The following is a 24,341-nucleotide window of genomic DNA, read 5'->3' on the forward strand; positions in this document are numbered from 1 at the left end:
TTTTACCACAATTTTTTAAAAAACGTTGAGTTAACTTTGTAATCAGAACACTCACAAAACAATCATTGGAACCTGGAGAGATCACAGAGCTTGGCTGGAGGCTGCCTGGGGGGAAGCGGAAATGCTGGCTGTGGACAGAGACCCTGCAATGAACGGGAGCTCTGAGCGTGGTAGCGGGGCGCACGGTGGGCCAGGAGCAAGTGCGGCCTGCCAAGAGCTGAGTTGCACAGAGCTGGCTGTGCCCTGGGCAGGTGCTCAATTTAAATTATCTTAAAATAGAGCTGCCGGGCTTCCTGTGGCGCATCAGCTAAGCGAAGGGCTTTTCCTTTGTTGCTGAAGGTTATCATTCTACACATGATTTTTTATTTTAGAAAAATTGAAAGGGACGGGGAGAGAGAGAGAAGCATCATTGTGAGAGAGACACATTGATTGGTTGCCTTCTGCACACGCCCTGCACCAGGGCCAGAGGTTAATCTTGCAACTCAGGTACATGCCCTTGACCGGGCATTGAACCCAAGACCCTTTGGTCCTTGGGCCGATGCTCCATCCACTGAGCCACAGCGGCCGGGGCATGGCTGTCATTCCTGACTTTACCAGTTGTATAGAAGGCCAGTCAGAATACAATCGGTGTTCGACATGTTGAGTCTAACAGACAGTATTAACTCATGTAATCTTCACACTAACCCTATGACATATGTTCTGTTATGATGATGATCCCCACTTTCCAGATTCCCAAGGCACAGAGAGGTTCCTCATCTTTCTCAGGGTCACACAGCTCATAAGTAAGAGAGCTGGAGTACGAACCTAGGCACTTGGGTTCCAGATTCTACACATTTACCCATTAAGTCCCGTCGGAGCTCAGTCTCCTCATCAGTACACTGGGGATAACAGTACCTGCCTCCTAGGCTTGTCATGAGGGCCACTTGGGAGATGTGTGAGTGATTGGCATGGCACCTGGCATGGGAGGGGCTTGGTCAACAGTAGCTTCTTTTTAAAAAAAATATATTTCTTTATTGATTTCAGATAGGAAGGGAGACAGAGAGAGAGATAGAAACATCAGTGATGAGAGAGAATCATTGATAGGCTGCCTCCTGCACACCCCCTACTAGGGATCGAGCCCACAACCCAGGCATGTGCCCTTGGCCGGAATCGAACCTGGGAGTCTTCAGTCCGCAGGCTGATGCTCTATCCACTGAGCCAAGCCGGCTAGGACAACAGTAGCTTCTTGCTGCTGCTGCTGAGTCTCCTCTATCCCATTCTAGTTCCACATCACGTTCAATTTTGGGGTACACACCTCTTTGACACCCCTGCGCATTTCTCTCTTTACTTAACCAAGGTGTTGAGCGTGACTCTCACGCTGTTGTGTTCCATTAAACCAGAAATATACTAGTTGATGTTCCTCTTGAACTTTGCCACCTGAATGTAATGTTCACATGTTCATTTCCTACATTAAAATCTTTTCGGTTAGGAATTTGTCACGTTGAGCAACTAGCCATATGAGTTCTAGCATGTTTCAGAGACGTCAGTCAATAAAATAGCACGTGAGGATATTTTTTTAAAAAGAATTCTACATGCAGCATCTCTGATGAAAGCCAGGCAGCCTTCGTTTGACATCTGCCCAGTGCATTGTGGGACAGCTCCCAGCTCTCCGCTTTGTCCGAGGATGGAGGCACCATGACACGCTCTGGAGACCTGGGCTCTGCATCACGCTGTTCTCTTCTCTTCCAGGCCTTGGCGCCCGCCATCAACTGGCTGCCCTTCCTCAACAGCATCTTCTCCCCTGTGGAGATCAATGCGTCCGAGCCTATCGTGGTCTACGACAAGGAGTACCTCAGCCAGGTCTCCGCCCTCATCAACAACACTGACAAGTGGTGAGGGCACTGGGCGGCCTGGGACGGGCCCCTTCTCAGGCAGCATGGCCGGGCGATGACAGACTGACTCAGGAATCAGGCTCTTATGAGAGGCAGCAGGGCACCATGGTTATGAACGCAGGTTCAAATCCCAGCTCCTCACCTGCCAGCTTTGTAGCCTCGAGCACGTTTCTTACCCTTTCTCGGGTTCATTTTCCGAATCCATAAAATGGGGGTACAAGTGGCACCTACCCTGTGGGGTTGTGATGAGACTTGAGTGAGATAACCCATGTGCCGTGTTTTCGTATAGTGCCTGGACGCGAAATGGGCCCAGGAAAGGTTAGCTCGTATTAGTATTTATGATGTTTTCTTAAACTTTAAAGATTTGTTGTAGAAATTTTTGAAAGCTACAGAAAAACATTATATTTACCTAAAATACGAATGTAGATCTAATGGGATGTGTGTGTTTGTGGGTGTGCACATTGGAGAGAGAAAGCATGTATGTGAGAGAAGGGCAGAGATGGGTTTCTAATGCACATCCCTTTTTCCCCCGTCATTGTGACGAGGTATGGTCTGCTTTTCCCTGGACTAGTTTTTAATTGATTTTTTGGAGGTGGGGGAGCATCAGTTTGTTGTTCCACTTATTTATGCATTCATTGATTGATTCTTGTATGTGCCCTGACCGGGATCAAACCTGCAACCTTGGCGTATGGGGATGACGCTCTAACTGACTGAGCTACCCAACCAGGGCCTCCCTTGACTTTTTTTTTTTTTAATATATTTTATTGATTTTTACAGAGAGGAAGGGCGAGGGTTAGAGAGTTAGAAACATCGATCAGCTGCCTCCTGCACACTCCCTACTGGGGATGTGCCCGCAACCCAGGTACATGCCCTTGACCGGAATCGAACCTGGGACCCTTCAGTCCGCAGGCCAACGCCCTATCCACTGAGCCAAACCAGTTAGGGCTCCCTTGACTTTTATCATAAGCATTTTATCCATGTCATCCCAAACCCTCTGCAGACCTCCTTTTTCATGGCTACATAGTATTCCACCGAGAAAACTGATGGCTATTTACTCACCCCTTCCCCTGCTGGTTCCAGTTTGAGGCTCACAGCACTTATTGAGCACTTGTGGTGTACAGATTAATGCACTAGGCCAGTGATGGCGAACCTATGACACACGTGTCAGAGGTGACACGCAAACTCATTTTTTTGGTTGATTTTTCTTTGTTAAATGGCATTTAAATATATAAAATAAATATCAAAAATGTAAGTCTTTGTTTTACTATGGTTGCAAATATCAAAACATTTCTATATGTGACACGGCACCAGAGTTCAGTTAGGGTTTTTCAAAATGCTAACACGCCGAGCTCAAAAGGTTCGCCATCACTGCACTAGGCACTGAGGGCCTTTCAGACCGAGGCTCTGCCCTGGAAGTGACAGTCCATGTGCTTAGAGAGCATTCATTACCTGAGAAACAGACGGGGCCGTGGGAAGAGCACGTGGGATCAGAATGTTGGGTGTGAGCGCACCCTAGAGGTCAGTGGGGGGAGTGCCGCAACATTTCCAGCCCCGGGCGCTTCTGAGCATGTCTTGTCTCCTCTGGCCCCAGCCTGCTGAACAACTACATGATCTGGACCCTGGTGCGGAAGACAACTGGCTTCCTTGATCAGCGCTTTCAGGATGCCGACGAGAAGTTGATGGAAATCATATATGGAACCAAGAAGGTGAGCCTGTTACTATGCACCCCCAAACACGGGTTGAGTACCTACTGTGCGCCAGGCCTCAGGTTGGGGGTTGGCATGACCACGGTACCCTCCAGGGGCATGGAACTCATGAGGGAGGTGGACAGAGGCAGAGAATAAAGAGGGCCACTGAAGAGGCCTGCCCAGGTGTCCCTGAGCACGCAGGAGGCCTTCCCCCCGGGGAAGGCTGGGTGGGGATGGGGGAGGGGGAAGATGTCCAGGCAGGCACCTGGGTGGGAAAGCGTAAAAGAACTTGGGTGACTAAACTTAGAGAAGGTTAGAGTGCCTTTGCCTTCCTTTCTCACTTCTGGCCTGAAAGAAATATTTATTTTTAATGAAGGTATTACTTACATGCAATGAAATGTATGAAATACACAGTTCAGTGAGTTTTGACAAATGAAATCACCCGTGTAACCACCGCCCCATTTACCCAGCAGTTCTCTGTGCCCCTTCACAGTAGCCCCACCCCGCACCCCCAGGTGGGTGTAGAAGGGTGAAGCGGCATCATACACGAGGTGCCCTTTGTGTCGGGCTTCTGCTCAGCGTGTCTGTGAAGTGCATCTGTGCTGTATCAGGAGCTGGTCCTTGTTGTTGCCAGGTCGTGTGCTGTTGTATAAAAACACCACGTTTTGTTTTCCCTCCGCCTGCGGGTGGGAGTTTGGGTGGTTTTCAGTTGAGGGCTGTTATGAAGCAGGCTGCCCTGACATGGGTGGGTTTTGCCACCTGTTGTCCAGGGTTGAGAGGACTTGGCTTCCTCTGCAGCCGACGGATTTATGGGAGCGGGGCCCCCACTTAGGTCATACAGACTGTCCCCAGAGGGCTGCTGGGCAAGGGAGCCGGTGGGGCCAAAACTAGCCGCGGTGCTTTCTTTCCGAGCCTTGCTCTCCCCAAGCTGCGCTCCGTAAGGCTGCAGCCGGGTGCCTGGCTCAACGGCACAGGCGTCCTGCAGGCCACTGGGCTTGAGGGTGAGGCCAGGACGAGGGGATGCTTCAGAGTCTGGCAGTGTCGCTGTGACAGTTCTTTCTCTGGAGGCTCTAAATGGGGCTGGGTCCTGGCCTCCTGGGAAGGTCCTCCTGCTACTCAGGGTTGACAAGGTAACTTCCCAAGGTTCTTTGTCACCAGGATTCCTATCCTCCCCCAGGAGGTAGGGCAGGGGGGAGCGTGGGGTGTGGGGTCAGGCGTGGCAGAGTTCTGGTCACTGGGACCCTAGACCAGAGACTCCTCTGTGCTGAGTCTGTTTCCTCACCTGGCCAGGGCCCCCCTCTGCCTCCCAGGTCATTCCGATGGCCACACAGAATACCACCTGCAAAGTGCTGTGCACGGAGCCCGCATTCAGGAAAGAGTAGATGGCCTCTTGGTTTGGTGTCTAAAAGAACTCCTGCGGGGTCTGAAAAGGTCTCCCTGGAGTTCTGGAAGGAAGCAGGGCCCCCAGCTGGTGCTGCCTCCCAGATGATCGGGGTTTGGGAGGGAGGCAGGGGCCCAGTAACCCCTCCCTCTGTTTCCAGACCTGCCTTCCTCGCTGGAAGCTGTGTGTGAGTGACACAGAGAACAACTTGGGCTTCGCCCTGGGCCCCATGTTTGTGAAAGAGACCTTCGCCGAGGACAGCAAGAACATAGTAAGTGCCTCCCCTCGGGCGCAGGCTGTGGCTTCACGCCAGCGATGGCTGCTCGTGAGCTTGGCAGCCACACTCTGGTCTGGTCTGGACCTTCCCTCCCCAGGGCTCCAGCCTTAACTCCGAGGCCTCGTCTCCTAAAGCCCTGAATCATGAGAGTCCCTCGTGAGCATTACTGCTCTTGAGTGCAGGCCGTTTAGCTGTGTTATCTCGTTTAACCCTCACCCGGTCCCGCCCTCTCCACTCCCAAGGGTCTGAAGGGCCAGCGACCTGAGGCTGGGAGAGCAGCTCTAGGCTGAGGGTTGACGTTTTCCTTACTCCGAGGGTGACAGGTGTGTTCTGGACGGGCAGAGGAGCATCGTGGCTAAGCATGTGAAGGCACCAAATCCGACCCTGGATTTACCAGTTCCTGGGCCGGGGGGCTTGGGACCATGTTCTCACCTCCCCTGTAACGTGTGCATCCCACAGGGGGCGATTAATGAGATGCTACATGTAAGAGCACCTGGCACAAAGTAAGGGTTCCATAAGAGGTAGCTGCTATATCGTTTCTATTACTAATATTAAATGCATGGATGTTACCTGCAGTCAAAGGTTAGCCAGCGGAGACTCAACCCTATGAAGTGGCCTGTCTGGTGCAGAACCTGAGTCCAGTTCTACCAGCCATCAGCCCCTCTGCTCTTCCTGCTGCAAACTCCGCCTTCCCCTGGTCCGGACTCTTCTGCTGCCTGGTCTGCCTGTGACATTGCCCTTGAAAATGCCCGTTCCTCTCCAGCCTGGGCAGAACATTCCTAAAACTCTCCCCCCTTAGCCCAGCACTGGAGAGCCTGAGGCTTTGAGCCAAGACCAGAGTTTCGTCTTTGCCTGCCGTCATCCTCCCTCGTGGGGGACCCATCCACGGCCCGCCCTTCAGGTCCAGTTCTGTCTCCACAGGCCAGCGAGATCATCCTGGAGATCAAGAAGGCGTTTGAGGAGAGCCTGAGCAGCCTCAAGTGGATGGATGAAGACACGCGGAAATCAGCCAAGGAGAAGGCGAGGCCCGCCAGGAGCTTGATGGGGGTGGGGGGAGGAGAGACCACATCCAGACGCTGCCCCGCCCTCGGGTGGACAGTCCAGCGGGATGGAGGGACAGCCTGAGCACGCGATGGCGTTCACAACCGCATGGAAATGACATGCTGAGTGTGCGAGGGAGCCGTGCAGGGAGATGCCGTGTGTCTAATGGAGAGTGAAGGGCCTGAGGTGGTTGGTGGGTGAGGACCAGGGAAGGCTTTCCTTAAGAAGTGACATTTAGCCCTAGCCGGCTTGGCTCAGTGGATAGAGCATCAGCCTGCGGACCGATGGGTCCCAGTTTCGGTTCCGGCCAAGGGCACATGCCTGGGTTGCGGGCTGGATCCCCAGTGCGGGGTGTGCAGGAGGCAGCCAATCAGTGATTCTCTCTCATCATTGATGTTTCTATCTCTCTCTCCTTCTCCCTTCCTCTCTGAAATCAATAAATATTTTTAAAAATTTAAAAAAAATAAAAAATATGAAGTGACATTTAAGTGATACCTAAGAGATAAGTAGAATTTAGACAGGAAAGGAGTCTTTCCAGAAAGAGACAAGGAAGCCCTGGGGTGGGAGGCGCCTGGCCCTGTGTCCCCTTGGCCCAGGCCCTGAGCCCGGCCCCCACGAAGCACGGCTGGGCACTCACTGTCTGTTCTCCGTGTCTTCCCCGTCCAGGCGGACGCCATCTACAACATGATAGGCTACCCCAACTTCATCATGGACCCCAAGGAGCTCGACAAAGTGTTCAACGATGTGAGTGGTTCCTGCCTGCCCCCTTGCATTCCCAGCTGCCCCCGGGGCCCCCATTTGGGGAAGGGGAGAGGCAGGCTGGGTCCGGATGGAGCGCTGCAGGCACCGGGACTGTGAAGACATCTTGAGATGGTGAGCTGTGGGCTTTGGGGATGCGCCAGGCACGAGGAAGCTGCTCCCTGCTCCTTGGTCTCCTGGGCCAGCCCGAGGCCCCCTTCCCGGGAGCCACCAGCAGCCAGTGCCCTGCAGTCAGTGCCAGAACAGTGCCCCATGCCCCGCTGACAGTGGGAGGAAACACCCTAGAACCGTGGTCGGCAAACCGCGGCTTGCGAGCCACATGCGGCTCTTTGGCCCTTGAGTGTGGCTCTTCCACAAAATACCACGCACAGGCCGTACAGTGCGATTGAAACTTAGTGGCCCATGCACAGAAGTCGGTATTTTGTGGAAGAGCCTCATTCGAGGGGCCAAAGAGCCGCATGTGGCTCGCGAGCCGCGGTTTGCCAACCACTGCCTTAGAAGGTGCAGAGAGCATTGGCACACCCCCTAAAACATCAGAGGAGTACAGCATGAACCCCTCGTACGGCCTCCCCCTTCCCTACTCCAGAGTTACCTCCTGTCCCCGGACCCTGCCCACCTTCCCAGAGAAACCTGACCCTGGTTTGGCCCTTGAAATGCTAACAGGAGAAAGGGAGCATAAATCTCAAAGGCATGCTGAAGCTTCATTTAGGCAACGGAGGTAGCTGGCCTGTCCCTGGTAGTTAGAACGTTTACAAATCGCTCCTTTCAGGGCATCGTGCTTCTGCCCTGAAGGGTCCATTTTTATATTCTTTTGTGATTGGAATTCGTAAACTCAGGCACTTTTGCAATTATAATAACGTCTCGTCACGGTCATATTTAAAACCCAAGGATACTGAGATCGTCTCTGAGAATGCAAGGTGCCTTTTGCAGCCTTTTTCCCTGAGGGTAACTGAAGGTGCTCCAGCGCGTCCGGACAGGAGACGGGGGCTCCTGGACGTGAGGACGAAGGCCTGCCGCAGGGCCCAGCGTTTCCCTAGATCCTCGTCGTAAAGCTAGAAAGCCGAGGATCTGAGGGAGAATCCCAGCCTGGAAGGAGCAGGAAGGCCGGGCCGAGGGGCAGAAAGATGCCCAGCAATGCCTGTCCCTGCCGCTTCCGAGCTGGATCTAGCCTGATTGATCAGATCTCTGCTGTCCGGTATGGTGGCCAGTAGCCATAGATGGCTAATTCATCAAAGCCTCATTACTTAAAAGTAAATTACATTTAAAAAGGAAAAAGTTTAGATTAACTTTAAAAGCCACTCTAGCCACATCTGAAACGCTCGGCGGCCACATGTGGCCTGTGTCTAACAGGAAAAGCACAGACACAGACGCGCCCGTCAGCGCAGCCTGCTCTGCCGGACAGCGCGCTGCTGCAGGGCCTGCGACGCCGCGGGGTGTCCGCTGGTGTCAGGGGCCCTGGGCGAGCTCTCTGTGTCCTGGTGGGGAGAGGGTGCCAGGCCCCAGCAGGGGGAGGGCCGAGGGAGGCCCGTTCTGGCCTTGGACCTGCAGACCAACCCCTTCACCTCGCGGGCTCTGTTCCCTCGGTTTCAGAAGAGGTCTGGGCTCCAGGGTCCGAGCGCCTGGGCCTGGCCTCTCTGATCCTGTGGCTTTGCTCTCGTCCAGTACACAGCAGTCCCGGACCTCTACTTCGAGAACGCCATGCGCTTTTCCAACTTCTCCTGGAGGGTCACTGCCGACCAGCTCAGGAAAGCTCCCAACAGAGACCAGTGAGTCCGGCCTCGGGGGAGGTGCTGGCTCCCGGCTCCCGGCACGTGGGGTGCTCTGGGCTGAGCTCACCTTTGTGGACCAGGTGCCGATATAACTGTCCCAAGGGCCCTCATCCACTTTCCGGACGAGGAGCCCAAGGATGAAGGAAGTGTTCCGAGGCAGCAGCTGGGGTCGGCGGTCTGTGTGCCCCGGCGCCAGGCTGTTGGCAGAGTAGCCCGGCCTCGAGTGGAGCAGCCCTGGCATCACATCCCAGCACCACTTCTGCACTCGGAGCTGGTGTGACCACCGAGTGTGAGGACCTCTGCGGGGGTCGCACAGAGGAGGCCCTCCGCTAGGGCTAGTTTCCTCCAATTCCCCCCCCAGCAGGAGCGGTGGATCCCAGGGCAGTTCCCCAGAGGCTGGGGAAGGTTCCAGATAGGCCCCCCACAGCTGTGGGTCCCAAACCTTACTGCACATCAGGAGTCTCCGGGGAGTTTTTTTTTTAAAGACAGCTTTCTGCCCTGGCCGGTTAGAGCATCGGCTCATGGACCAAAGGGTTGCGGGTTCGATTCCCAGTCAAGGGCACATACCTCAGTTGCAGGTTCAATCCCTGGCCCTGGTTAGGGTGCATGCAGGAGTGAACCAATTGATGTTTCTCTCATATTGATGTTTCTCCCCACCCCACTTCTTCTGTCCCTTCTATTTCTCTCTTAAAACATTAAAAAGTAAAAGAATAAAATAAAAGATAGCTTTCTGGCCTGTCCCCCAGACGTTCTTAAACCACCGTCACCCGGAGTGAGACCCGATATCTGTTGTTGTTTTAACAGTCTCCCCAGAAAACTCAGATGCAGTCAGCCCAGTACTAGTTCTCAGACTAATCTCCCGCTCTGCCTAACACATTTTGCAGAATAAAGCTTACCAGGAGGCAAAAGCAACCTCGCTGTGCCTCTGGTGCCCCCTCGTGGACAGCAGGGCTTTGAGCATCTGTCTCTTCTAAGTTTCCCTTCTACAACCAGGGTGCCTCTAAAATGCACAAGAAGGCAGTCTTTTCTCTCCAGAATACGGCACAGGCACTGCCACAGGGTCCTGAATTTATCTGGTCTGTTATAATTAGGCTACAATTTTTCACTGAAGTGTCATTTCCTACCCCACTTATGTATTCATGATTATTTGAATACAAATAATGATGTTTTCAGGCTCTCCATCTCCTTTCATGGGGTGCCCCTGAACACATCTCCGTGGGGCTCCCCTGGAGAGACAGAGTGACCGCCTAGGCCCTTAGAGAGAAAGTCCTTCCTGTCTCGCTCTGCTCCTCATGACCCCCTCCCCTCCACACCAGAAACATCACCTAGGGCCCGAATGTTTCAGTACCAGATACCGTCAGTGTCCCTGCTACACTCTTACAAAACTATTGGACCCAGAGAGCTTTTTTATAAAAGTTACATCAATTTTTATGCACATTTTATGGGGGGGGGAACTTTTATAAGTTTAAGGAGGAAAGAAGAGGTATTGTTTTACTTTTTCAGATTTCTTAATGTCTCTGGCTTAATCATGGACATCTGGATTCTCATATCTGTTTCTTTATTACATACAATCTGGTTATACAATCTAACTCTATATTATATTCAGCCTATTGCAGTGCATTGTTTTTTGAACTATATAAAGCAAATCTAGTCTCACACAGATATGTAGTTGGAAAGGGGGTATTGTAATAGTCTTTCCTCATACGAGGGCACATTCTTTATTGACATTAAACCAAGACTCATGAAGTGGTAATTTCTTAAAGGCTAATTGCCCTGTGGAATCAGAAACTATCTCCATGAACTTTTCAGACTTCATTATACTAAAAGCCATCCGTCTGTCTGGCACTTTGATCCATCTTTTACCCACCCGTGATTTTTAACATCACACATTGGTCGTTTGGAAAACAGTGACTCGCTGGGTTTCATATATCTTCCAAATAGTGACATTTTGATGACACAATATCCAAAAAAACCCACATCTGATAGTAACACCACTGAGCTGCCGAGAAAAGCCTTTAAGGGTCGGGACGCTGACTGAGACGAGCTTTCTAGGATTTTAATTTTTGCTTGAAACTTCTAGTTATATTTTAACCTTGAGCTTTTATTGTTGGCGTCAAATGGCGTCAGTTATTTTCCTCGAGGTGACAAGCTCATTTTATTCAGTTTCAAGAAAACGTCTGCCAAGTACCCACGTCTGAAATGTCAGTTTGTCAGTTGTCCTCTCGGGTACAGATGTGGTCACATGGTATTGAAGGTCTCATACTCAAGGGTCTGGCTTTAATTAAATTGATGTGGCTACATCACTAACGATGTTCTTTTTTTTTCCTTTTTTTTATTGATTTTTTACAGAGAGGAAGGGAGAGGGATAGAGAGTCAGAAACATCTATGAGAGAGAAACATCGATCAGCTGCCTCCCGCACACCTCCCACCGGGGATGTGCCCGCAACCAAGGTACATGCCCTTGACCAGAACCGAACCTGGGACCCTTCAGTCTACAGGCCGATGCTCTATCCACTGAGCCAAACCAGCTAGAGAAGATGTTTTTTAAAAATATATATTTTTTATTAACTTTAGAGAGGAAGGGAGAGGGAAAGAGAGATAGAAACATCAATGATGACTCACTGATCGGCTGCCTCCTGCACATCCTACACTGGGGTTCGAGCCGCAACCCGGGCATGTGCCCTGATCAGGAATGGAACTGTGACCTTCTGGTTCATAGGTAATGCTCAACCACTGAGCCACACTGGCCAGGCTCATGTTCTTTGTAAGAGCCTTGGTGTTGCATTTTGGTGTGATGTTAGATTTAGCCGATCCCTTATTTATAGGTGTTTTCTGGTTTCCCTCTCAAAACCAGTGTTGCTATGGATGTCCCTGTACTTGTGTGCGCTTGGGTCTGGGATCAAGGGAATCCACATTTTCACGGCTCTTGATATCCTCCAGATGGGCTCCCCCCCGCCCCCCCGTGCCCTCCCCCAGGCTATCCTGACTTTTCATGTGCATGTTGCTTGCAGGTGGAGCATGACCCCTCCCATGGTGAATGCTTACTACTCGCCCACCAAGAACGAGATTGTGTTTCCGGCCGGAATCCTGCAGGCCCCGTTCTACACCCGCTCTTCACCCATGTACGGACGATGCTCCAGCTCAGCCCCGTGGCCCACAGCTGGCCACACAGTCAAACCGGTCTCACTGAGCGCCCTTTGCCCCACTCACCAGGGAGCTTGGGACATTCAGAGAAGTTTCAGAGAGAACATACCCACTCCCTGGGCCTCCCTCCAGGGTCTCCTGGTTCTGGAAGCCCCTGCACAGCGGGAACTCGGGGGGATGTGCCTCTAACGGTGTTTTAGGGCAGTCACAGCCGGGGCTGGGAAGCTGAGGGTGCTGTCTCAGAAAGGTCCCTCGGGCTTCGCTTTGCCGACCAGGTGGCCCTTGGGCAAAGTGGTCGCACCATTCCAGGCCTTGGTTAGCTCATCTATAGAGTCGGTTACTCACGCCTAACTCTTTGGCGATGACCAAAGAGGACAGTGCAGTTCTGCGGAGCGTCTAGCCCAGTGCTTGGCGCCCAGTGGGCACAGGCTGGCCACACCCGACGCACCCAGCTTCTGACTGGCATCAGGCTCAGGCTGCGGCCATGTCCCCGCAGAGCACTGTGGGTCTCTGCTGTGTCTCCAGGCCTGGGAAGCAGTGATCCGCGCCCCCCCCCCCCCCCCCGCCCCGTGGCATCACTCTCACCTTCGTGTCCTCCCCTCCAGGGCATTAAATTTTGGCGGCATCGGTGTCGTTGTGGGCCACGAGCTGACTCATGCTTTTGATGATCAAGGTATGAGTTCCTTGGGGTTCCCTTTAGCTTCCTGGCCCCACTGATTCTGCTTTTGCTTCCTTCACTTCTAAGGGTCTTACTTAGCCGTTAGAGGAGCTGGCTTCAAATCCTCCTGCCGATTGCATGAACTGTAGCGAGTCCCATCGTTTCCCCGGGCCTCTGTTTCCTTGTCTGTAAAATGGGCATGATGGTGACTGTGAGGACCTGTCAGGCGCACCGTGGGGCACCCTGCTCCTGGAAGGTGTCCGGTCCTTGGGGGAGGGTAGTGAATGGGAGCACACACTTGTCCACTGTTCCAGAGACTTCTCTGGTCAGACCACAGCCAAAGGAGTTGAGGTTTCCCTCCTCACCAACTAACATTCAGAATCCTCCTCATTGCCTCTTGCCTGGGGGACCCCAAGGCCAAGAAGGAGGAGGCAGGGCCTCGGAGGCTGTGGCTCAGGGTCAGAGGCCCTCAGCAGCCTTGACACCGAGTCCACTGACACTTTGGACGTGCTGGTCCTTTGCCTGGATCACCTTCCTCCATCCCCCGCCCCCACCCGGATTGGTTCATTCGCCCAGCTCTTTAGGCTCAGCGGCACATCTCCCCAGTGCGGGTGGCAGATGGGAGGAGAGGTGCAGCAGCAGCAACAGGTCCCAGTCCGCCGCCTCCTCCCCTTGACCTGGCGCTTCCCTCCACCCCTGCAGGACGGGAGTATGACAAGGACGGGAACCTCCGGCCCTGGTGGAAGAACTCGTCCGTGGAGGCTTTTAAGCGGCAGACCGAGTGCATGGTACAGCAGTACGGCAACTACAGCGTGAACGGGGAGCCGGTGAACGGCCGGCACACCCTCGGGGAGAACATCGCCGATAACGGGGGCCTCAAGGCGGCCTATCGGGTAAGAGGGCCGCTCCCCACACACAGCCCGGGCTGCCCAGGTCTGGGTCATTGCAGACGACCTGGGGCCAGCTGCAGCGGCTCTGTGAGCCTCCATTCCCTCATCTGTGAAATGGGTGTGGTGAGGACTCACGGAGAGGGTGTCCGTGAAGGCACCTGGCACAGAGCTGGGCACACGTTAGGGTTTCTGCTCTTGAGTCCAGCCCGACAGAGAGAGTCAGGAAAGGGCTTGGCTGGGCCCACCTAAGTCCTGCCTATTCCCTATGCAGGGGTGGCCACCACTAATTCAGGCAGCAGCAGGCCCAGAAGGAAGGGCAGGGACCCTGGCCATAGAGCCAGATCCGGACTGAGTCCTGGTTCTGGAGTAAGTCGCCTGACCTCTGAGCCTCAGGGTGCTTGGCTGAACCCTGCGTCCCTGGGGTGTGACACGTGACAGCTGGGACAGGGCCTGATCCAGAGTGTCGTTCAGGAATGGAAGCTGATTGGGTGGGAGAGACAACAGGCCACGGGAGAAAAGGAGGAGGCGTTTATCAGAGAGTGACCGCTCCCTCACCAGGTAGAAAGAACAGAAATACTAAGAGGTGCCGTTTACTTAGGCCTTACCATGTACCCCCACACCTTTACAGGTAGGTCTCACAGCCCCCACTTTGCGGTTGAGGAAACAGCCCAGAAACATTCGGTGGCTTGTGTGACGTGCACTGGTCAGTGACTAGGTACCGCAGGCCTTCCCCCACCGTGTGGATTGTTGTGGACACTGGAGTTTCTGTGGCAAGACACATAGGAGTCCCACTCTCATAAAGTCACAATTTTAGTGGGACAGGGAGGGGACAGAAAGGCCATACCCACCGGAACAAATAAGATCATTTCAAGTAGAGCTCCTTGATCTAGGACAGTGGGGAGCGTGGTCAGGGGCTGACATTTGAACTGAGGCCTAAACGATGAGGAAGAGGCAGGGAAAGAAGAGTGAGTGCAGGGCCCACGAGATGGACACACAGCCGGGAAAGTTCAAGGGCAGGAAGGGAGGTGAGTGGAGGGAGAGCAGGGCCAAGTGGGGGAGGTGAGGTTGGAGGAGCAGCTGGGCCCAGAGCAAGGAGCTTGGGTGTTATTCTGGTTACAGTGGGAGTCGCTGCCTGGTTTTTAAATAGAGGAATGACATGGGCCAATTCATCCTCTAAAACAGAGGTCAGCAAACCTACAGACTGTCGGCCACACGCAGCCCTCAGCCGGGTTTTGTAAATATTGGGGGGCTGCGGCCAGGCCCATCCATCTCCACGTTGTCTGTGGCCGCTTTCACGCCACTGGGGCAGGACTGAGGGGTGGCAACAGACCAGTCAGCCTCCAGACCTGAAACTGTTCATTCTCTGGCCCTTCACAGAAAAAGTCTGCCAACCCCTGTTTTATAAGGATGGCTTACGTTGCCGTGTCGGGGCAGGGGGTGGTGGGGGATGGTTGGAATTGGACTGGTTTGAGTCAGGGAGACTAGCTAGAAAGCTGTGTGAGGTTCTCCAGGCAGGAAATGGGATGGAGCAATGGGAAGTGTGAGAAGTGGTCAGATTTGGGGTATTTGCTTTGGTTGGAAGAAGAATCAGAGGAGTTCTGGGGTTTGGGCCTCAATACCACTTTGTGCGTGTGTGTGTGTGTGTGTGTGTGTGTGTGTGTGTGTACCCTTTCCTTCTGCCTGTGCCGTGTTAAGTTGGAGATGCATGTTGGAGGTCCAGCTGAGTCCGTTGAATATACCAAGGCTGCACTGGAGGGCCTTTGGCATGGAGATGGTATTTAAAGCCACGGGGTTGGATGCGCTCGTCTCAGAATGAGCGCAGGGAAAGGAACCGGCACCCCTGGGCTGAGCTGGGCCGCCAGAGCCCAGAAACCAGCTGTCAGGGGTAGAACTTCCGAGATCTCCCGCGCTGGCCCCTCCGCCGCCGCCCTGCCTGCTCGTGTCCTGGGAGCCCGAACTGTGTCCTCTCCTCCCAGGCCTACCGGAACTGGGTGAAGCGGAACGGGCCCGAGCAGACGCTGCCCACCCTGGGGCTCACCAACGACCAGCTCTTCTTCCTGGGGTTTGCGCAGGTGAGTTCATTAGGAAAAAGCCTAACGCGGGCGTCTCACCGTTCCGGGGGCTCTGAGAGCCTAAGGCAAGCTCCCCCCCGATGGAGAACCCCCCAGTCCACTGGACCGCCCAGGGGCAGCTGCCCTGTGAGAGGCGAGCTTCCTCTCATGGGAGAGATTCAGGGGGGACGGGCCAGGCGTGCTAGCAAAGGCACTGCCGCCTCCGGTAGAGAGGACAAGGTGACCACTAAGGGTCCTTCTGGTTCTGGGTTCCAGAAATTTCTTTTTTTTAATTATTTTTTTTTATTGTCTAAAGTTTTACGTATGTCTCCTTCCCCCCCAATTGACACCCCGCCCCCCCCAACCCCCGCCCCTGCCCAGCCATTCCCACCCTGGGCAAGCCCCCACCACCCCAGTGTCTGTGTCCACTGGTTATGCTAATATGCATGCATACAAGACCTTTGGTGGCTCTCTAACCCCCAGAAGTTTCTTAAACTCAGTATGCCCCCGGTTGTCCTGGAGCTGGCCCTCAGCATAGAGCCTTCCGTTGGCAGGCCATTAGGCAGTTGTTCTGTCTGGGAAGTGAGTGACGTGGACTCAATCCGAGGTTTTCCAAATGGTTTGGGGGCCGAATCCTCTGTTCAGATGAAATCTAGCACAGATGCCCGGCATGGACAGGAGCACGGCAGGAGACACTGCCCTAGAGGATGCTGGGACACACACCAGTCCATTGGTTCTTTCTCGGCCACTTGGCTGACCCCCGGGGCTCCTAGAACCCGGTGGGGGCTCATTGCTCTGCTGTTGTACACGGAGCAGTCCGGCCGCCTCCGGACCCCGCAGTGACCCGGCCTCTCCCTTGTTGCCCTCACAAAGGTCTGGTGCTCCGTCCGCACGCCCGAGAGCACCCACGAGGGGCTCATCACGGATCCCCACAGCCCCTCCCGCTTCCGGGTCATCGGCTCCGTCTCCAACTCCAAGGAGTTCTCGGAACACTTCCACTGCCCGCTGGGCTCACCCATGAACCCGCATCACAAGTGTGAAGTCTGGTGAGGGGCGAAGACCGCGAGCCACGACGGAGGCGGGGCGGGGCTGAGGATGGCCCGCAGGGTGGAGCCCACAGGCTGCCCCCTCCGTCCAGTGCCCAGGGTGCCACCAGCCCCCCCGGCCGCCCAGGCCCCCGCCCCCGCACTGGAGGGCTTTCAGCCGGAACTGGGCCTGTGATGGGGGTTCTCGGCATAACCCGAGATTCGACCCCCTGCGGAGACCCTGTCACCCCAGCAGCGCCTGCACCAACTCTGAAGGGCATTTGGGTGTCAGGCTGGAGGCTCGCCAGGCCTGGGCCCCATGCTGACAAGGGCAGTGGGCACAGCCCCATGCCCACATCCAGCGCCAGATATACCACTGTGTCAAATGCTTTAAATATATATTTTTGGGGAAACTATTTTTTAAGCATTGTGGAATACACTGGAAATCTTCAGGGAAATAATGCATCTAAAACACATTTTCTTTTTTTTAAGGAAAGGCTTGGTATATTTATTATGTTCTGTTTTTCTAAATAACCTGTGGACAAGGGAAGCCCCACTGATCTACCCCTCTCTCCGCCTCACTGGCTGCAAGGCTGAGCCGGGGCAGCGACGCCTGGGCCCTTGAGCAGGTCTTTAGCCCTTGGAGTATATGGTTTCCGCCTCCATCGCCTGGTGTAGGGAGGAGAGGCCTCGGGGCCAGCCAGGAAGGGGCCAGCTCGGGGGGGGCCCAGCTCATGGGCACCACCCCTCTTAGCGTACCTGACTCTGTCCCCAGAGCCCGACAGCGGGAACCCCAGCGAAGAAGGTCTGATCCCCAAGTCGCAGCAGGGGACTGACAGCTGTAGCAGCATGAGGCCGGGGCAGGGCCCTCAAACCCAGTCCGGTGCCCAAACACCTGGATCTGGACCACAGGTCCCTGTGACCCCCCGCCCCGCATCAGATGTGCTCTTCTTGTCCCTCTTTTGCCCTCCCCCATGTCTGTCCTGGGGGCCTGTGGCCTCTCCAGCATCCCCACCCCCAGAGGAGGAAAAGGAAATAGCCCTCCTCTCCCCCAGGACCCAAACACCCCCCTCCACCCCCCAGCTCCGTCCTCCACCGGCCGGGCCTGGCTCCCGGCCACAGCCCCCACCCTCTGTTCTCTGGTGCCTTATCGGAGGCTGTGACCCTGGGCGCACCCCAAGGAGGCAGCCCTCACCCCCAGGGTCCCTTGGCCTCCTCAGTGAAGCCCCCAAGTGTCCTGACTGGAACACAAGGCCATACCCCCACCTCCCAGTGCCCACAGAGCTGCTTCACACCAGCACAGAGCTCTGCCTACAGGTCAGTGCGCCGGGTCCGCGACAGGAACCCCTGAACTTGCCCCAAGCGCCGTCACACCCTCAGCTCCTTGGGCTGAATCCAGACAATCCTTGTAGCTATTTGGATTCCTTCTTGGGAAATGCTTTCAGCCATGGGAGGCTGTGGGGGGGAGGCCGGGTCCCCCAACCTGGTCACGCTGGCCTGTGGTGTCGGGGAGCAGGAATATTGTCCCCTCCCTGAGGCCACAGTTCAGAAGCCCCCCAGGTGGAGCTCATGGGAGCCCCACTCTGGCCCTCCGGGGAAGCAGTGCCTGTGACGGAGGCAGGAGCAGCCGGTGCCCCCCACGGTTCTCCCACCTCCACAGCCCAGGCCGCCTGGCAGGCCCCGCTCCTCCACGCACTTGCCCGGCCCGGGAGGCCAGGTCGTCCTTGCCCAGCGGAAGCCACAGCTCAGCCACTGCCTCGCCCACCTTCAGATCGGCCCCAGAGCTGGTTTCTAGCCCCTCAGGCAGCAGGCCTGGGAGCCAGACAGGAGCTAGAGCAGGCTGTCCCAGGCCTGGTGCCCCCCTGCCCTCCAGCCTTCCCTGTGAGTCCAGTGTCTGTCGGCACCAAGGACTGGGACCTCCCGGCCGAAGCAGGTGTCCTAGAGCCAAGGGTCCAGCCAGAGGGACTGTCATTTGCACCCGTTGCTCCCTGGTGCGCTGTGAGTGGCAGGGGCGGGGGAGGGCACAGGGAGGAGGCCCTGGCCCTGAAGCCCAGGGAGCCCTTGGGCTGGCTTGTCTGCAGGTACATGGACGTGGGTTTGGGCTGGGAATCTGGTTTTTGTATTCTTAACGTCTTGTGCTACTGTAGTTCTGGTGTGGCACTATTGTAACTGAAATAAAGTACTTGTACCGTGGGCCGCGTGACTGAGTGTGTGACTTCTCAGGGTGGTGTGTGACCTGTGGGCTATGGGAGGGCACCCTGCCCCCCTCCCCGCCCCCCCCCCCCCCCCCCGCAGTGTCATCAAGGCCAGCTACACCTCCTCCCGGAGCAGAAGCCTCGGATCCTGCCACACAGGCTGAAGGTTCAAGAGGGCGGCATTTTTTTTTTTTCCTGTTTCCCAAAGACCAAGTGAACGAACGGGCTCCTTCCGCTTCCCTGCTATGGAGCCTCCCTCCTCCCTTGTTAGCAATAGACCTTCCCACAGCTCATGCATGTCCCCTCCTCAAGCCGGGATGGAAACCCGGCCTGGCCCTGAGGGGTTTACCCTGCAGTTAGGAATTGGAAACACTTGTAAGATGCAACCTGAGAACCACTGGGAACTCTGTGCGACCTGTCCTAGTGCCTGTGGGTACAGGGGGCGCAGAGGCCCTGTCCGGGTGGAGGAGCTGCAGAAGGAGGGAGGGATGAGAGAAGGTTCTAAACGTGAAAGAATTTGGTACAATAATTGCTCCACTGAGAAATGGGTGAGACCTTTACAAAGAAAACGGTAAGACTTGACTGGAGAGCGTTAAAGAGAAGCTGAATAAATGCAGAAGAATACCCCGATCATGGACGGAAAGGCTCCATATCACAAAAGATGTCATTCCCCCAATTAATCTGTCATTTCTGTGTCCTCTCGGCCAACATTCTGAGTTCATTTTTCACGGGACTCGAAAAGCTGATGCACCTGGGAGAGAAAATTCGCCATGGCCGGCTGAGACCATTTTGAGAAAGAACCATGAGGGAGCTGGCCTTTTCAAACTGTCGTAAGACTGCAGGGAACAATGTAGCCGGAGCTGGCGTGCGCACAGAGACACTGAACAGCTGGCAGAGATCAGAGAACCAGACACCATTCTCTGTGAGGGGGGCTTCGTGTAGGATCAGCTGAGAAATGAAGAACCATTAAATGAGTGGTGTTAGGATATCCACGTGGGAAAAGAAAAAGAATCTAGATCCTGCCCCCCTCACACAGTTCTCACACACGTAGTTCACAACAATAAATTCCACATATCCTAGGGAACTAACCATGTGAAAACCATAGAAGTCTCACAACATACAGGGTGAGGCAAAAGTAGGTTACAGTTTTGGGTGCATGAAATTCTTGCGTTATTTATTAACTATTGTATTATTTTCCATATGAATAACTGTAACCTGTATCACAGAACGTGTTAAAACTATGAGTAGGCAAACCTGTCTTTAAGAAAACATAAATGAAAGGAAAAAATGTGAAAGATTACTACATCTCACAACATCAAAACTTAATGCTTTTCTACCCAAAGCTATCTACAGAGTCAATGCAATGCCCAGCAAAATACCAACAGCATTTTTCACAGATCTAAAACAAATAATGCTAAAATTTATACAGAACCTCAAAAGACCCCAAATACCCAAAGCGATATTGAAAACGAACAAAGTTGGAGGTATGCTACCTGATATCAAACAATACTGCAAGGCTATAGCAACAAATTGATGCTCCTCAGATAGGAGAGGACTTGGGGAGCTGGGTGGAAAAGATAAAGGGATTAAGAAGTACAAATTGCCAGTTACAAAAATAGAAAGATGGAAAGTACAGCATAAGGAATATAGTCAATCTATATATATAAAAGGCCAATACGCTAAGTGTCCATCTGACTGGTCGCTATGACACCCACTGACCACCAGGGGGCAGGAGCTGCTGAGCTGCAGTGACTTGGCAGTGGTGGTTTCAGGTGATGCACCCTCAAACCAGAGAGGAGGGAGCCCAATTCCTCGCAGGGCCGCATGATTCCAAATTCAGCCGTGGGTTATGTTGTTGCTGGGGTACTGTTGGCCCCAAATCTGGTTTACTGCATGCTTGCATTTGTGTTCCACACTCTGTATGACAGCACCTTTGTAGAGTGCCCTCTCGCACTCCGGGACCCCCCGGGGGATGTCGGAGAGCTGGTTTTGGCCCAATCCCTGAAGGCCAGGCTGAGGGACCCCACCTACCGGAGGGATCCACTCACTCTGAAGACACCCTTTGAGCCACGGTGGCACCTCAGGTGCAGCCAGCCTAGGAGGGACCACAGAAGGTTGGCTCCAGGGTGTGTCTGGCCCATCTCGCCCAGTCCCACCCTGCCGGCCACCTTCTAATTAATTTTTCAACGTGCACGAATCCGTGCACCAGGTCACTAGTATTGTAATAACTGTATGGTGTCAGCTAGGTACTAGACTTACTGGGGTGATCGTAAGGCATATAAATGTAATCACTGTTGTATAGCTGAAACTAATAAAATATTGTATGTTAGTTATTGAAAATGTTAAAAACTAAAAAAACAATTCTTTTGTAAAGAGGATACAGTGAAGAAAATTAAAAGACAAGTGACAGAAGAGAGAAAAATGAAATGCAACATACTGAGCTAACAATCCAGGATGTACTGGGGGGGGGGGGGGGAAGGTGAAAGAGAGAGCAAAATATTTAAACAGACTATCCAGAGAAGAAGAAATACAAGAAAAGACAAAAGAAAAAATTTCAAAAAGATGATCTCACTAATAATATGAGCAATATATTTAAAACCACAATGAGGTAATATTTTTCACCCATCAGATTGGCAAAAATGATGAAGTTTGGTATTTTGTGGCTGAGGAGGTAGGAAACCCGGCACTGTCACCCACTGCCAGGACTAATTTGATAGTTTACTGCATTTAAAGGGCATTTACCAGGACCTCCGTGCTGGGAGGAAAACGCTGTCTTCCTAATTTCTTGACTCGCCTCCTCCCCCCTTGTCTCTTAAGTCTCCTCTCCATCACTGTCCGAGCACACAGGCTTGCAGCTGCACACACGGGGAGTTCTGTTGGAATTTGAGTTATTTCTCTACTTCAGGTAATTTCAGGTTCATGTGTGGTTTTATTTCCTCTCTTTGTTGATTTACATTCATGGCTTGATTCCCAGTACGGGCACATGCCTGGGTGGTGGGCTCGATCCCCAGTGGGGGGCGTGCAGGAGGCAGCCAGTCAGTGATTCTCTCTTATCACTGTTTGATGTTTCTCTCTCCCTCTCCCTTCCTCTCTGAAATCAATAAAAAAAAAATTTTTTTTTTTTAAAAGAGATATTGTGAAAACTGGTAAAGGGGCGTGGCGAACTCAGACGGGCTGGGACGAAGTCACTCTCGGGCTGTCCAGCACCGAAGGCTGAAATCGTGAACACAGGTTCGCTACCAACAGCACCAGCAACAGGGAAGAGTCTGGAAAGTGTGGACAGGGCAGCCTTGGAGAAGCACTGATTCTGGGGAGAACCAGTTTTATAGTGTAAAGGTGATACCCTTGTAGATGTGGCAGTGAAGGGAAAGAAGGGAAAATTAAGAATCCTAAGGAGCAGCCGGACAGACAGCAGAGGGCGCACTTGTGTGGGGAGTCTTGTCCGTGAATGAACGGAGCCAGAAAAGGCAGATCACATGCATTCAAAACTTCTGTTAGAAAAGAAAAGAAATGCAATTCAGAGCATCTCAACTGATAAAAATTCTCACTCAAAAAATCAAGCATAAAGCTGAAGAAAACTGCAAGACAAAAACTGATAATATATCCGGACACAAAGAAAACATTAACAGGTTCCACAATGTGAAATCAGTGCTCTCTTACCAAATGCAATATAATTGGACATTGAAAACAAACCAAGCCCAGCCGGCATGGCTCTGTGATTGAGCATCGACCTGTGAACCATGAAGTCACAGTTTGATTCCTGGTCAGGGGTTACGGACTCGATCCCCATGGTGGGGCGTGCAGGAGGCAGGTGATTCTCATCATTGATGTTTCTTTCTCTCCCTCTCCTTTCCTCAATGAAAATGCATTTTTTTAAAAAAAAAAAAAAAAAAAGAAAGAAAGAAAGAAAAAGAGCCCTGACTGGTTTGGCTCAGTGGATAGAGCGTCAGCCTGCGGACTGAAGGGTCCCAGGTTCGATTCCAGTCAAGGGCATGTGCCTTGGTTGCGGGCACATCCCCAGTAGGGGGCGTGCATGAGGCAGCTGATCGATGTTTCTCTCTCATCGATGTTTCTAGCTCTCTATGCCTCTCCCTGTAAAAAATCAATGAAATATATAAAAAATAAAAGAAAAAGAAATGTTGAGAACCTACTATGTGTTAGGAATTGTGCTAGGTGCCAGGAATATAGCATTGAAGGTCCAGAAATTGCAGTTGTAAAGAGCACTCTACACCCAGAGGTGCAGGGGATTGCAGACGTGTCATGAGGAAGTCCCCTTGAGCTGAGGCTTGAAGACTAAGCAGGAACTTGCTAAGCGAAGGGCAGGGAAGAGCGCACCAGGCAAAGGAAACAGCACACAGTAGGGCAGCTGCGTTAGGGAGACGCTTGAACAGAGAAACAAGCAACTGGCGGGTCAGTGAGGCTGGAGATGAGGGAGAAGGAGGGCGGAGAGACAGAAAGAGAGAGAGAGGCAGGCAGTGGCCACTGGCAGAGTCCTTTGGGCCTTAAAGAGGAGTGACTGGGCTTTATCCTCAAATCAATGGGAAGCCATTGGTGAGTATACGCTGGGAAGTGACATTGATTAGCTTTGGGCTCTTAAAAAGAGGTTCTGCTGCCTGCGCAGAGAATGGATTGCAGGAGGGCTGGCGTGGAAGCGGGAAGATCAGTCAGGACGCAGAAAAAAAGGGGAGCATGACACATCCGGGGGCAGAAGGGAGCCTGCACGGGGCCCCATGTACCATTTCCATTTCCTTCCAGAGCACGGAGGGCAAAAACCCACACTGGGGAGGGAGTTTGCTAGGAGTTCCAGCAAGTCGGTTCTTTCTAGTTTTAAGATATGTCCACCCGAGGGCGCAAAACCCTAAGGAGACGCTTGGAATCAGCCCTGAGTCCACTTCCCTGGGACTGAATTCTGGGACTCAAGGCCGTTAGGGGGCTGACAGGAGGAGCCAGCCTTCAGTTCCTTCGGTGTTTTGTTAGAAGGCAGTGTGTAAACTTGAAGAAATCCTGGGCTGGCAGCCTGAAATGGGAGTTTTAGTCCCTGCCCCACATGATGTACTCGAGTTTCTTCACCTGTTTGAGCCCCCAATCTCTGCAAGATGGAGCTAACAGTTCCTGCCACTGTTTCCCCTTTTGCTCCTCCATCTGGCCCAGGCCCTGGGCCCTCATTTCAGAGAGAGGCTGTGTATCGCAGGGGCTCAGAACTTGGTGTTCGAGACCCAGGTTCAATCCCCAGCCCCAGTGTCCATCTCTGTTCATTGAAAATCCTAACACACCGCTTGCATGGCTGCTAATTAAGAGAATGTCCGTAAGTACTTACAGTTGCTGGCACAACATAATTGCTTAACGAGTGTTTGTTATTCAGAAATTTGACTCACATTCGTTCAGTGCTGACTTAATGGATCTCCAGGCCTGGGGCTCTGCTAGTAGTTCTTTTTGCAACTTTTGGCAAGATTCCTTCCCTTTTCTGAGCCCCAGGTTCTCCAACAGAAAACTAGGGGGTCAGATTACATTGAATCATCAGGAGGAGCCATTCCAGTGCTGACACTCCAGGCTGCTTCTATCTTCCTCCCCCTTACCTCCCCCTTCCTATTT

The 24,341-nt window shown here is 53.2% G+C and overlaps 1 protein-coding gene across 2 annotated transcripts in view; it reads left to right on the forward strand.

Annotated features, from left to right (window-relative positions):
• Nucleotides 1-18,747, forward strand: part of ECE1 (endothelin converting enzyme 1) — a gene marked incomplete at its 5' end in the record, with an annotated part of 99,132 nt that extends 80,385 nt beyond the window's left edge. For both annotated transcript variants that reach the window (XM_081086924.1, XM_081086923.1), the window contains 11 exons: nt 1,729-1,871; nt 3,463-3,577; nt 5,101-5,211; nt 6,139-6,237; nt 6,925-7,002; nt 8,680-8,783; nt 11,798-11,908; nt 12,536-12,603; nt 13,291-13,481; nt 15,455-15,550; nt 16,403-18,747. In XM_081086924.1, coding sequence (XP_080943050.1) covers nt 1,729-1,871; nt 3,463-3,577; nt 5,101-5,211; nt 6,139-6,237; nt 6,925-7,002; nt 8,680-8,783; nt 11,798-11,908; nt 12,536-12,603; nt 13,291-13,481; nt 15,455-15,550; nt 16,403-16,579 — 1,293 coding nt within the window. In that variant the 3' untranslated portion in view covers nt 16,580-18,747. The remainder of the gene's footprint in view (nt 1-1,728; nt 1,872-3,462; nt 3,578-5,100; nt 5,212-6,138; nt 6,238-6,924; nt 7,003-8,679; nt 8,784-11,797; nt 11,909-12,535; nt 12,604-13,290; nt 13,482-15,454; nt 15,551-16,402) is intronic.
• Nucleotides 18,748-24,341: the final 5,594 nt, after the last annotated feature.

This window comes from Myotis nattereri (genome assembly GCF_964212035.1).
Source record: "Myotis nattereri genome assembly, chromosome: 3".
NCBI classification, from domain to species: Eukaryota; Metazoa; Chordata; class Mammalia; order Chiroptera; family Vespertilionidae; genus Myotis; species Myotis nattereri.